At 52.3% G+C, this 14,419-nt stretch overlaps 2 protein-coding genes across 2 annotated transcripts in view; one reads left to right on the top strand and one right to left on the bottom strand.

Moving 5' to 3' along the window:
• The window catches only part of THOC3 (THO complex subunit 3), a 190,342-nt gene that overhangs the window by 19,708 nt on the left and 156,215 nt on the right, over positions 1–14,419 (bottom strand). The window lies entirely within an intron of this gene.
• CPLX2 (complexin 2) lies at positions 6,448–7,788 on the top strand. Its single transcript, XM_047870925.1, has 3 exons — positions 6,448–6,513; positions 6,650–6,825; positions 7,591–7,788. The coding sequence occupies exons 1-3, from the start codon at positions 6,483–6,485 to the stop codon at positions 7,786–7,788; spliced, it is 405 nt and encodes a 134-aa protein (XP_047726881.1). The 5' UTR covers positions 6,448–6,482.

The raw sequence follows: 14,419 nt of genomic DNA, 5'->3' as shown, positions 1-14,419 counted from the left end.
CGCCCCCGAAGGGGTTCAGGCTCCTGGAGTGAGTCAGAGGGCGCCAGGAGGGGGGCGGAGAGGCCGAAGGTGGAGGGGAGGAAAGCTTAAAACGTCAACTGAAGGTGAGGGGCCAAAGGGACTATTTGTCCTCAGAGGAGGAGGAGCCAAGGTTTGGCCAGAGCACGTTCTCTGCCTGGGGTAATTAGTTACCGTCCCTTCTAAGGCCTTCGCAGGCCCCACTCTGCCCCCTCCCCCATCAAAGTTTGATACCTGGCTGGGTCTTGGGGTTGAAGCTTTGTGTGTTGGGGGAGGGGCGCTCTCAGCGGCCAACCGAGAGCTCCAGGGCAGAGCTGCTGGCTCGTCTCCGCAGGGGAGCGGGAGAGGGACGCCTAGATTCCTGTCCTCTTCTGCCGAGGGAACGCTAAGTCCCTGCCACTTCCGCTTTTCTGAGGGAGCCGATTCCCTATCCCTTCCCATCCTCCACTGCCCCTTCCCCTCCCCCAGTGCTTCTCTTTTCCAGGGGCGTATGGGGGGGGGGGGAGTGGAGGGGGAAGTAAGGGGCATCCTCTGTCTCTGCCATCGCCATTAGCGTAGGGTCCCCTGCGAAAAGCAAATGAGTGTTGGATTGAGTTGCGGTGAATATAGGCTGGACTTGAGCCATAAGAACAGAAAAACAGCCACAAGGACAAACACTGCAGGTGCCCGAATCTGCTTGTCGGATGGCGGGGCCCAGTCCCGAAAACCGGCTGGGGCTCAGACGGCCAAGCCTGAGGAGGTGCCTCCGCTGCCTTCGGGTTGGGACAGGCTGGAGAAAGTGGAGGAGGGAAAGCTGAAGATGTGTCCTAGGTCCTGGGCGCGCTAAAGGCACGGAAACGTGCTGCGGCGGCAGCCCTCCCTCTCCCCCTTTTTGTCTCCCCTCCCCCAGCCCAGCATCACCACCACCCCCACCCCACAACCACCACCACCACCACCACCACCCTTCCCGCGCGGGGATAGACCAAGGTTTCCCGCAGAACCGCCGAGGAGCGCCTCCTGGCGGTCTGGCCAAAATCCTCAACTGCATGCAACCTGCCCGACCTCAGCACTCCTACAGGCATATGGCAAAATATCTACACACACGCCTGCACACACGCTCACGCAGGCTCACACGATGCCTAAGTTCAGAGTTAGACATGCAGGATCATACTCTGAACGCGTAGACTCTCACATACTCGCTGACACACAACATTAAATTCAACCTAGCAAATACGTCATGAGGCTCTACCATGAACCAGGAGATATTGTGGACTCTGGAATAAGGGAAATGAACAAGATACAAGCCCTCCCCTAAAGGGAGCTCAGAGCGATCTGGAAAGGAAACACACACAGCTGGACAGAGCACATGAGCTGGAGGCAGGCAAGGCTGCAGTAGAAAAGTACCCTGGGTCTCAGAAGAGGAAGACACCATCACATCTCACCCAGGAGATCCAGGATATTTCATAAAGGCAGTGATGTTTGAGAGGGCTCTTTGAAAATTAATATTGCTGCTGCTGATGATGATAACAGTGATGATGATAACCATGATAGTGATGATAGGTAATATGTATTAGCACCTACTATGTGCCAAACACTAGGCTGAGCACTTTATTTGCATTATCTCATTTAATGCTCACAACATGTCTTGGGGATAGGCAGTATTGTCTCCATTTTACAGATGAAAAAAGATTAAGTCATTTGCTCAAGGTCACTTAGTAAGTAGTGGAGTCAGGATTAGAACCGACAGAGATGAAGTTAAGGGGTTCCCAGGCTGTAAAATGAACAAATACCCAGTGGTTTTCAAATAGAAGCAGAGCCACATGCAAAAGATGAGAAATGAATGGCAAGGCAGGCAGGTGCTAGACTGTACAGGATTTGAAGGTCAGCACAAGGACCCTCTGGCCAGTTTAACAAGACCATGGGGAGCCATTGCAGGGTGTGTTTGATGAGCAGATCTGCCCTTTAGGAAGATTAATTGGACAGCCATGTGGAGGATGGGTAAGAGCTGAGGGAGGGACAGACATAGAGGTTATGCACAAATCCAGAACCTTGAAGTCCTGAGCCAAGACATTAGCAGTGTAGGAGAAGAGGGTGTAGATGCAGGAAGCACCATGAAGCTACAGTCTCTGGACTCCTCTCTAGCATCCCATCCCAATTTTAACTCACCAATTCCTTGTGTGGTCTTTTGTCCGGTGTCTACCTCCCCAGCTAACTGAATGCTGTGAGAACAAATGTGACTCCCTTATTCCCTGCCACAGCCCCAGCACCGAGAACAGTGCCTGGCAGAGTAGATGCCCAAAGAATATTGGGAGGGAGGGAGTGAGTAAGTGAAGAAGTCACTGACTCTAGAGTTTTCAGTTGAGGCGATTGGAACAAGACATGCCGGAAGAAAAGGTGGTTGGGTGAGGGAAGCGAGGATAAGATCGATCTTTGGATAGACTGAATTTGAGATTACCCATGTGGCAATATCCAGCAGAAAGTTAAATGTGTGAGTCTGGGGGCTGGGGGTGGTCTGTGACTAAAGAAGGGCATAAATCAATAGGGTTAGGTGAGATTCCCAAGGGAGACAGTGGAGGAATAAGGGACAGTAGGAGGAGAAAGAGGGAGAGCGATCGCTTGGATAACATCCACATTTTAAAGAAAAGAAGTCAGTAGAGGGGAGAAAGATTTGTCTGAGAAGTAGGATGAAGACCACAGGAGTGCCGTCCTAGAATTCAAAAGATTCAAGAAGAGGGCTGAAAAATAGAGAGATGAGGAGAGAGTAGAGTCATCACCAGTATCTGATGCTACAGAGGGATGGATGGAGGAGCTTCAGAGCAGTGAAAACACTCCAGGATCTGGCATTCTGGAGGCCTCTGGCGACTCCGACGAGGGCAATTTCGGTGGCAATGCAGAGGCAGCAGATCTCTGATCTCACAGAGCTGCAGGGCTGACCTGGAGCTGAAGAAGTGGAGACACCAAATGGACACCCCTTCATCACAAAGGTAGAGGACAGAGATTAAGGGAAAGGGGCAGGAGTTGGAGAAGGAAGCGGATAAAGAGACCTATCCAGGAGACTGAGGATGTGAGGAAGAGAGAGCACGAAAAGATCACGTAGGAGGTGTAAGGAGAGAAGATCTGCAGTACCGGTGGATAGATTAACTTCAGCAGGAAGGAGGGGGACCTCGTCCTCAGAAGCTAGGAGGGAAAGTGGCAGGATCTCATACCAGTTGGCATTAATCATTTTGAGAGTGATAGCAGTCACCATGTACTGAGCTCCCCACTGCCACCATGTGCTAAACACATTATTTCTAACCTTTCAAAGTGGCACGTAATCCTCACTGTATGAAGAAAAGAGGCTAAGTCAATTACTTACTACCTCACAGCTAAAAAGTAGCAGGTTCAGGATCGGAGTCAGGTATGCCTGACCCAGGGCTCACAAGTCTTCCAATGCACCTGTGGAAGGAGACAGAGTAGGAGGACCCTGGGCCTTGAGAAATTGGTTGGGAGAACCTCAACAGGCTGAACAATCAATTACTTAATAGCTGAGAGAGCCACGTTGGGGGTGAGCAGCAGGACTTTGGGATGGACCCAAGAAGCTGCTAAATAATACCAGCAGGCCTCAACAAGGGTAAGGGGGCACCTAGAATGACAGGGATGTAAGTATCCAGAAGACTCAGGCCTCAAATGAGTAGATGTACTTTGCATATTGGGGGGCCGGGAGGGATCATAATCAGTGCTTGCTGAATGAATGCTTAGAAACAGAAGAGTCTGGAGAAGGAGATGGTGTGGTGATAGGAAGATGGTGTGTTAACTTTGAATGGTGCCATGGGACATCCAGAGGGAGGTGTCCAAGAGGAGGGCAAGTGCATATCTTGATTTATTTGTTGTCTATTTCCCTGTGCACAAACACACACACACACACACACACACACTCACCGCCCACCCCCCCTCCCCCACCCCCCCCCCCACACTCCAGAATGTAATCTGCATGAGGGCAGGGTTTTGTCTGTTTTGTTTACTCGTATATCCCCGGTGCCTAACACGCTGCCTGGTACATAGGAGATACTCAATTAATATTTGTTGGATAAATGACTACAGGGGTCTAGAGCCCACATAAGATGTCTAGGTATCATTAAAGCCCAAGAAAGGATGAGTTGCCCTAGGGAAGCATTGGAGAGGAAAAAGAGACGGGAGCTAAAGTCCGGGTCCTGGGGAACACTCTTATTGAAAAGCGGAGAAGAACAAGAGGAGGCAGCAAAGCTGGGAGGGGGAAGGGCGAGGAGCACTAGGAGAGGAAAGAGAGCAGTAGGACATGGGGGAGAGGAAAGAACTGAGTCACAGAGCCAAGACAGGAGAAGGATTTGAGGATACAGTGGGGGTGGCCAGCAGTTCAAAGGCTGCAAAACTGCTCCAACCGAACCACTGGGAAGAGGGCCCAGAAGATCATCTGGTTCAGGAGAGAGACTTGCCAGAGCAGCAAATTAGGGATGAGACTGAACCTTTTAAAGCCCAGGTGCCCTTTGGACCAATTTGAAGCATCTCAGATTAAAGTCCCATGTCTCTACTACCACCTGCAAATTCCTTGAGCTGCGTGTAAACACAGAGGAGGAACCCAATAGTTCCTGAAATCATTTGATTATTAAATTGTTCATTTCCTCTTCTTAGAAATGCAGTTTCTTTACAATGTTTTTGAATCCAGCAAAAACATCTTAATTGACTGAGCAGAGCCGCCTTCACACTCAGAATTCTGGGTCGGGGTGGGTTCTCTTACATTTCCTGGAAACCCTGCTCCGACACGTCCTCACAAATATGCAGTCAGCAATGGCCAACATTAAGGAGCAGCTGCTACATACCCAGTCACTTGACCAGTGTCTCCTCTTCTTCAAACACCAGTACAAGGGTGGGCTTAATACTCCCTCGCTGTCCTGGAGCAAACTGACACTTCCCCAGGGTGGCCACAGCCAGGGAGCCCGGACTTCTAACCAGGTGTGTCTGATGCCAAAGCCCCTGGGGATGTTTTTCTACTTCGTCATGATTTGCTCTCCTCAAAACAACCTGTCAGGTGGTACGATCATGTAGAAATCCTCAAATAAACTCTCGGGCCCCATTTGATAGAAAGATCTCAGTCTGCTGATATGTCTTCTCATTTTGAAAGAAATGAAGAAAACCATCAACAAACAGCCAGTGACCTTGAACTCAACCTGGTTGTGATATCCAGCCTGCTTCTCTGCCACCATTTCCCTTTTGTCTCCCAGCAAATCATAAAGCCCCCAAGGCTGTGTGGGCTGAAAGGCCTTGGGGAGTAGGACTCACCCCAGGTGACCACATCACCCTTTAGATAGCTCAGGGATGTTCCCATCTACACCCAAAAAGTGATTTGCGATGGCTTTGTCTATGAAAAGCCAGTGATGAAACTGAATGGTTAAAATAAAAAGGAAATCTCTCAGAGTTACAGTATCAGGGTTCAAATTCTCAAGGATGCGGGGGGAACGAGGTAGCAGGAGGTCAAGGATGGAGGGAAGCTCCAAGCTCTCTACCCTCCCCGCCCCACTAACATTGGGATCTTGCATACTGAGATTCTCATTAAGATTTTATTTGGAGAAAATGTTCTGAGGCCAAAAAGGAAAGAATAAAAAATATAATAAAAATTGAAAGTTGGTAATTTAGAGAGAAGAGGAGGACTAACACAAGCTGAGTGCTTACAAGGCCCGTGCTCGGTACTTTAAAGGCCCTAAGCCCCAAGAAGATGATCATGTCTCCAACCCCCATGTGTAATTCAAAATAAAAATCAATATTAAGCTATAAAACACAAAACTTACATGTTTCCTGAAACAAAAGTAACTTATTTCTCCATGTGCCTAATTTCAGAAGTCTGGATATGTTCATCCAAGCTGACTGTTCTCAGTTTTTCACTGGCCTCTGATTTGCTGGGGCCCTAATCCCCTCCTCATTCCATCTAGTTGGTTGGCCCAGTGGCCCAGGCTGGAATTTTCTCCAGTCTCCACAGTAGCCCTGGGAAAAGAGGCACTGCCATTCTATCTTATGGAGGAGGAAACTGGGGCTTAAGGAGGTTCAGGAACTAGCTGAATATCACATGGTGAATAAGGAATGAGGGTGGCATGAGAACCCAGCTCTGCCTGACTCCAAACTCCCCCTTCTTTCTAGCACTCCTGGACTCAATCCAATTAAAGCCATACGGGCAAGATGAGGTTTTAAAATCGGAAGCAGAAGATATTTGGCCACACATATGTGCCTGGCACGCAGGAAGTACTCAGGAAATAGCCCCTTTCCACTGAATGCCAGAGCACTGGGTCTTGGCCTGGGCTGATGCAGCCTGGGGCCGGAACCAGGGTGAGGCTGCTGTCTGTCTGTGCAGAGGCCTCTCCCATCTGATCCCTGACTCCACTTTTGCAGGTTGACACATATCTCTGAGCCAGGCCTTGTCAGGAGCCCTGCATGCAACCTTGGCTGCGGGCTAAGGCACGCTAACTAGAGCCGGCGTCATGGACTTCGTCATGAAGCAGGCCCTTGGAGGTGAGTCCCGCACCCTTCACTCCCCCACCTGGGTCTCAATCCAGGTGGGAGGGGCCCGCAGAGCACCAAGTCCTTCTATCCCCAGCCCTGGTCCCCCCTGACCCCATCCTCTCCTTCCCCACCCCACCCGATTTAGGGGCCACCAAGGATATGGGGAAGATGCTGGGGGGAGAGGAGGAGAAGGACCCAGACGCGCAGAAGAAGGAGGAGGAGCGACAGGAAGCACTGCGGCAGCAGGAGGAGGAGCGTAAGGCCAAGCATGCGCGCATGGAAGCTGAGCGTGAGAAGGTCCGGCAGCAGATCCGAGACAAGGTCAGCATCACCCGTCCGTCTGCGTGGGAGAGTAAGGAACTGAGGTCAAGCCGGTCCCCCCAAACCCCGGCCTCAGGCTCCCCTGAATCCCTGCTCTCACCTTAGACCTAACTCTCACTAGGTTTCTTCCGCATAGGGAGAAAGGAGTGTCACAGGAACACCTCCCTCAAAGGAGGGTTATGGGGATTAAGTAAGATAATGCACACGATAAGTGCTCCCGAATGTTTGCTGCTATGGTCCGCAGTCTTGTGCCCAAGACTGGAGACCAAATGTTTGCAATCCAGAATTTGGGAATTTGGGGAAAGTACCGTAGTGCCCTAAGCACCTGTTATTGTTACGTGTCACTCTCAATGGGTCTGCAGCTGCCACCTGATGCCAAGCAGTTCCATACATGTCTAGTCTCACCACTGCAAAAAAACAAGGCTATAAGTAGCCTCCCATCAGCTCAGATCAAGTTTTGTCATCGAAACCTATGGGAGGACTTTCAGATGTGAAATCTTGGGGGATGTCAGAAGGGCAGAGAAGTTATTATGGGCAGGTATTAATTTTAAAGGAAACCCTATGCACCGACTCTCTTTTCTGGAACACCTGCCGAGAACAGGCACAATCCCATAAGGAAGGCATCCTTATCCCTATTTTATAGATGAGAGGACTAAGGCTTGGGGAGTTTCCATGAGTGGCGGCCCCGGATGAGCGAGCTTGACCTTGAGATCCAGCTCTCTCCTTGCCCCATTCATGTTCATGTCTGCCCTCCCCCCTTCCCAGTACGGGCTGAAGAAGAAGGAAGAGAAGGAGGCAGAGGAGAAGGCAGCCCTGGAGCAGCCCTGCGAGGGAAGCCTGACCCGGCCCAAGAAGGCTATCCCTGCAGGCTGCGGGGATGAGGAGGAGGAAGAGGAGGAGAGCATCCTGGACACGGTGCTCAAATACCTCCCCGGGCCACTGCAGGACATGTTCAAGAAGTAACCGGCCCTCCTGCCCTGTTCCCACTCCACTTGTTACTTTTTTTTTTTTTTTTTTTGGTTCTTTCTTTTCATTCAGTTAAGTCTCAGTTCTGAAGGGGAAAACCTCAGTTGACCTCTGCCCCCCTTCCCTGGCCAGGACTCCTCCCCCTCAGCACTCCCTCACACCCCCTTCATCCCAGGGTATTCAGCCCCCACCTCACTTCCCAGTTGCTTGAAAAAGGGAAGACAGCTTCCCCCAGCAGGGGGCGTTGAATCCAGTGCCAGAGGCACTGAGGGCCCCCTCCAGAAGCCTAAGGTCTATGCTAGTGTGGTAACCCCCATACATTCCTTCATGCACCCCACTGCCAGGAGGACCATTGTCCCCAGCCAGCCAAAGTAATGACACATTCCAGCCCTGCCCAGCATGCCGACCTTTGGCCTCTGACCCACAGTGGGCCTCTAGGTCAGGGTAGGGGCACTGAGTGGCCTGGTTCTAAGGAAGGGAGTCAGAGTAAGCCTGCCCTGTGAGGGCCCAGCCTGAGAGGCCCTGTTGTATTCTGGCCAGGCCTAGGTCTGGGCAGGAGGCTGGGGCTCTCCTTCTTCCCTCCCCCTGAGATGACACCCAGCCCAGGAGCACTCCTCTCCCAATGAGGCATGGCCCCTGCCAAGCCAGTCCCTCCAAATGGATCCTCTTTGGACTTTAACTCATCTGTGGAGAGGCCCCAGGGTAGAGCAGCCCCTTGTCTCCCCCCTCTCTGCTTGGGTCCTGGGGCCCCACTGCCAGGCTGGGCCCAGTTTGCTCAGCCAAGGGGCTTCCCAGGCTCCCCAGAAAACACTTGGAGCCATTGGGCAGCGATGGCCCATGCCATGGGACCTTACCATTGGTACAGCCAAGCTGCCCCCATTCCTATCCACCCCACTTCCCCAACCCATCCTGTTCATGTGCTTCCAGGGCCCCATGGTCCCCAGGAGGACCCTTCCTGGCCAAAGCCCCAAGCCTTTGGGGAGAAGCCAGTTCCCACTTGACAGAAGGCATCTGTCCATTCATCTCATTGGCCAAGAACAAACTCTCCTCTGGGATGTGTGAAAATGGCATTTGTTCCCTCCACCCCAAACTGTCAAGGCCTCCTGCTCATTCAGTTGTGTGAGAACCAGGGGGCCTTGGAGCAAATGAGACAGGAAAGTGTGTGTGCATGCACACATGCGTGTATGTGGCAGAGACTGCATCAGCAATTGTGCGTCCAAAGATTGTACATATGGGTGCATTGTGTGTGTGTGTTGAGACTGTATGTGTATGTTAATCATACCCTTGTGTTAGAGATTGTATATGTTAGGCAGCCTTGTGTATGTGTGTTTGTTTGAGGGGGTATGTATGAATTGAAATTGTGTCATATCTGTTTTCTAGCCATCTTATATGGGTGGTCAAGTTTGCATGTGTTAGCCTGTATCTGCATGTGTTTTCAAAATAGCAGGAGTGTCTGCAGCAATGGGTATGTGTTAGAAGTTGTACAGTGTGTGTCTGAGAGACTGTCAGATGTGCTGAGAGTGTTGTGTGCATGTGTGGCTCTGAATAGGCACTTGTGTGCAGAATGTGTGCTTCGGGAGAAAGAACATAGGTAACATACCCCCTTCTTGGCCTCCAAACCATTGGCCATGGGTGGCCACATCCAACAGGAGACCTTGTCCTTGGCCTAGAGTCCTCCCGCCCTTGGAGGGTTCCTGCCTGAGGTCCTCAGAAGTCCACTGGGACTGACCCTGGCAGTGCCCCAAGAAGCCATGCTGGGCCCTCATCGGGGCCTACCCCAAAAGCAGGGCCCAGGGAGGGGGCGACTTGCCTGCCCCCGAAGCTCCTGCCTCATTGACCCCAGTTTGCATTCTGCAGGTTTTCCATTTTAGTGGATTTATGCTTTTATTTCAGAGACAGACATGTGTCTTCTCTGTCCGTTTCCAATAGTTAAAGCCATATCAGTTAGACTGCAATACTTTAAAGATGAGACAAAACAATCCATATGTTTAGGGAACTAGAAAAATCCCCTGGTCTGTCCCTTCTCTAGGGAGCAGGGCTCCAGCAGCTCTAGCTCCCTGGACTTGCCCTTCTCCCCCGCCCCCTCCCCCTCCCCTGTGCCCTTGTGTCCTGCCCCACCAAGGGGCCTGTGTCTGTGCCTGTGTCTGTGACGGGGAGCCACCTCGCACCCCTACTGTCTGCTTGTCTGTGTCTCTAATCCTGGGCAGGATGGTCATTCTCTAGAGCCCTGGGGTCCTGGGACAGAGATAGGCAGGGCGCAGTCAAGGGGCCCCAGGCTTCCCCAGACCCTGTGTGTGAGCCCCAGCCAGACACAGATGTGGATCCCAAGTGTTTGAAAACGTCTCCCCCTTGACAGGGGCCCACAGATCTCAAAGGTGGTGCCAGAGCACAGAAAATGACAGATGGGCAGCAGAGACTGAGGCCCAGGGAGCTTCAGATGAGCAGGGGAACACAGCCATGCAAGATATCCCAGGTGGACCTGAGGGACACCAGCCCCTCAGAGAATGTCCCTGGTGGTCTCCACAGCCCTTCTGCACCGCCAGCGGGCTCTGGATTTTTCCCATAGGAGAGTACCCTCCAGGCTGGCTGGATGAGTCTGGCAAACGTCCCACACTCTTCCAGAATCCTCAGGCCTACCCCTGAGCAGAACTAGAGGTCTTCCTGGAGGCAGGAGCAGGGGAGAATTTCGGCATGGGGCATACCTGGCTCCAACCACTGCCAGGTGATCAACTTCAGGTCCAGAGAGACATGATGACTGTCATTCCCGATGCAGACCTGTGGAAAGAAGCTAGTGTGTGACCCAGTGAAGATGTTGTGTGCAACACACTCAGGTGGAGGGAGAGGGGGTACAAAATATGTGTGGGGTGTGCTTTAGCAGGGAAGAGATATTTACCTGATGTACCTGGGGTGGGAGGTGTGTGTGTGACCCACTGGATGGGAGGGGGATGAGTGTGTCACACCTAAATGGGGCAATGCATGTGATACACTTAGGAGGCTGTGGTAGGGAGGGAGCAGTCCCAGAATTCAGTGCACACATGCAACATACCAGGGAGACATTCTTCAGCTAGAGAAATAAGAAGGAGCAATCATTTGTATATGGTGCAAACAATGAGATGCAAGGGAGTGGGCACCACCTGATGTGGGCATGCGTGGTTGCCAGGGAAGGCCACTGCCAGGCTTGCGTGCCTGGGAGCTCATCCTCAAGAAAGGAGGGAGAAGGCTTCTCTGGATCGCCCATGCCGGTGCCGGCAGCGAGCCAGGATTTCCACACATGCACATCCTCAGCTCCAGGTTCAGAAGCTCCAGGAAGTGGCAACACTGTGTGGGGTCTCCTCCAAAGGCAAGCAGGAGGTCAAGAGACCCTCTTAAGTATGGGTGTGTGTGTGTGTGTGTGTGTGTGTGTGTGTGTGTGTGTGTGAGAGAGAGAGAGAGAGAGAGAGAGATGGAGACAAGACAGAAAGGGAGAGAGAGAGGGAGGGAGGGCACAGAGGGAAGAGAGACAGAGAAGGGGAGAGATAGTGAACTGAAGTATTTCAGCAGCCCAGGCCCCTCTCAGGTGGCCTGATGAGGAAAGAAGCTACCCCCACCAGGCTATGGCTAGAGCCCCAGTCCTGAGAGTCCTGCCCCTAGATGGCAGGGTTGCCCACCCCACCGCCCAACTGCTCCATCCTTCGAGGGCCTCATAGGCCCTTGACTGGACAGGCAGCTGGGGATCAGATGGCTCAGATAAGGGTATGCCTGAAGATATGCCTTCCCCCACATGTCCCCTACTCCCCTCCCTGCTCCTGCTGCCCACCTTCTTCACTGGGGAGAGGTTGGAAGGTGCTCCCACTGGCCCTGGGATGGGGGTGGGGGTCCTAGTGAGACCCAGGTGAGGACGACCATCCTGCTCTCGCGGGGGAATCCCTTTCCCACATCTGTGCTGTGTCCTTGTTGCTCTGCTTTCTTTAAATGTGTCAGTGCCTGGGGGGAGGGGAGGGGCACCCCCTCATGCCCCCTGAACCTGACCAAAAGCCATGGCTGTTGCTCCCCCCTTTGTATGACGCAGATGCTAAGATGTACCAAACCAACCATGACAACAAAGAAAAGACCTTGTACAGCAACTCTTAGTCTGTCTGTCCTTTTCTGTCTGTTGGCACCACCAGGGTTACATGGGGCACCAGCTAAGGCAAGGGGGGCTGACCTGCAATGTTCAAGAGGTCTCAGAAAACCTCCCATTTTACCCTGACTTCTGGCTGGGACATTGGAAACAAATGAAGGCCAGAGTCAGGGCTCGCCCCCAGAGATCAGCGCCACTCACCTCCCGCCCTTCAAGTTCAACTGTACGAAAACCCCCCAGAGCTAGTGTTCCAGCCTGGTCACAATACTCCACACCCATCTCTGGCCATCCTTCTCTGAAAGCTCCCTGGGATATGGTGTGCCGACATGAAGCCAAGAACCGTGGGTGGGCAAAGGTCTGTTACTGGTCACCCACCAACACCAAGGGAGTTCCTACTCTCTGCCAGGCCGTGTGTGGGAGCTGGTGCCACTCAGCATTGTTCCTGGACACAGACACTTCCCAGACCTTGTTGAGTCAGGACAAGACGAGAACCTTCTTTCACCCTCGGCTGTCCCCACCATTGTGCTGCCTTAAGCTGGGCCTCACTTTTTCTCTACTTGTCTAGGCACCTCCCATTCCCCACATACTAGTCTCCCAGCTTCTGCCTCTTCCCTCTGTCCATCCTCTCCCCATCACCCCACCTCGCCCGGAAGACTCATCAAAACACAAACTTAACCATGTCACTCTCCTGCCCAGCACGCTTCAGTGGTCAGGACAACAGCAAAATCATCAAAATGGCCCTGTAAGATATGACACCAACCTACTGGGTTAGACCCACACCCAACTCTGAGCCAAGCACACACGGTATGCACATGCTGAGTCTTTCCCCTCTGCCTGGAATGAATGGTATCCTTCCCCTCCCTGGTGTACTCCTGAAATTCTCAAGATCCAGCAAGATGTCACCTCCTGTGTGACGCCCACCCTGACACAGCCCCCCATCCCCCTTCCCACAGCAGGGTTTGTTGCTGTGCTTACAACACACAGAGCATCACAACTATGTGCTCAGGCAGCCCTGGGTTTGCCAGAGGGTTGTCACCCAGCAGAGTGATCTTGAACAAGCCACTTAACCCCTCTGAGTGTGTGCTTGCAAGTAAAATGGGATAATAATTGTTTTGACCTCCACAGTTGTGAGGAAGAAATGGGGTCACACATGCACACTCTTAGCACTGCGTGCCAACCATTCACTGAATGGCACCTTATAAATCCTACTACAATTTATGCCGCTGCAGTGTCTGTCTCTAACTTGGGAGCTCTTCTAGGTGTCATGCTGGCTGGTGCCCCAATGCCTCCCAGCACCCACTGCAGAGTCTAGCCTGCAGTGGGTCCTTAGGAACCCCAGTGCTGACTCAGGATCCAAGCGACCAATCTCCCTCTCCTCTGCTTGGTGGCCACAGTCACTTTTCCTCTAGCTCTTTGCACCTACTGGACAATAGGGGGAGGGGAGGCAGAACCTGACCCCTTTCTCTCCTATGCCCTAACATCACTCATCCTACCTTTCTCCCAGATCCCCCCATAAGTCTGGGCTAGTGCACTAAGGATAACAGGTCTCCTCGCCTCTCAGAGTCAGGGGAGCTCAGTGTGCACTGGGAGGCTGTATTAGTTATCTACTGCTGCATAACAAATTACCACACACTTGGAGGCTTAAAGCAACATGTATTTATTATCTCACAGTTTCTCACAGGAGGCCAGGGTTCTCTGCTTCAGGGTCTCTCACCAAGCTGCAGTCAAGTGCAGGCCAGGGTTGGGGTCTCAACTGATGTCAAGGGCCACTTTCAAGGTCACGTGATTGTTGCCAAGATTTAGTTCCTGTTGGATTGAGGGCCTCAGTCCCTGGCTGGCTGTTGGCCAGAGGCTGTCCTTCATTTCTTACTATGTGGGCCCCTTCATTAGAGCAGCTCACAACATGGCAGCTTTCTTCATCCAAGTGTGCAAGCCAAGAAGGTAACAGAGAAGGCTGATAAGATGGAAGCCTCAATGTTATGTAACCTGATTGGGCAAGTACATCCCATCACTTTTACCATATTCTATCGGTTAAAAGTCATAGGTCCTGCCCACACCCATAGGGAGAGGGTTACACAAGGATGTAACAGGACAGGGATCACTGGAGGGGGGCATCTTAGGGTCTGCCCCCATGGAGCCTGATGCAACTCCCCCATTCCCTACAAAGAAGCAGGAGTGGAGCAGGACCTCAGAGGAGCCAGAACCAAACCTCATCTACCACAGGGTCCCAAGTGGAGGAGGAAATGTGTCAGAGCAGAATAAGGGTCAACAGTTGGTTCCCCTCAGGCCTCTGCAAGACTGAGACCATCCCCAGAGTCAGTGGCTAGGCTCTGAGGGCCTTCCAAGGATGAAGATTGGAGAGAAATGGAACACAAGGTCTTTGGGCTTCCCTAGAAGTCCATCTGTGTGCTCTATCAGCACACAAGACACTGTCCTTTCAAGACTCAGGTCCCTCTTCAGTAAACAACTCAGCCCCAGACACTCAGATGCTTCTCCTCTGCCCACTTTGCCCCTCCTTGACACTCAGTG

The sequence above is a fragment of the Prionailurus viverrinus genome, chromosome A1, assembly GCF_022837055.1.
Source record: "Prionailurus viverrinus isolate Anna chromosome A1, UM_Priviv_1.0, whole genome shotgun sequence".
In the NCBI taxonomy this organism is placed as follows: domain Eukaryota; kingdom Metazoa; phylum Chordata; class Mammalia; order Carnivora; family Felidae; genus Prionailurus; species Prionailurus viverrinus.
Note: the sequence above shows the minus strand (reverse complement) of the source record. Positions and strands in the feature narration are given on the sequence as shown.

Excerpts from the sequence above, each read along its gene's own strand:
- CPLX2 (XM_047870925.1), top strand. The coding sequence starts at position 6,483 with ATGGACTTCGTCATGAAGCAGGCCCTTGGAG. Across the intron at positions 6,514-6,649 it reads CATGAAGCAGGCCCTTGGAG|GGGCCACCAAGGATATGGGG; the intron begins GTGAGTCCCGCA and ends CACCCGATTTAG. Across the intron at positions 6,826-7,590 it reads GGCAGCAGATCCGAGACAAG|TACGGGCTGAAGAAGAAGGA; the intron begins GTCAGCATCACC and ends CCCCCTTCCCAG.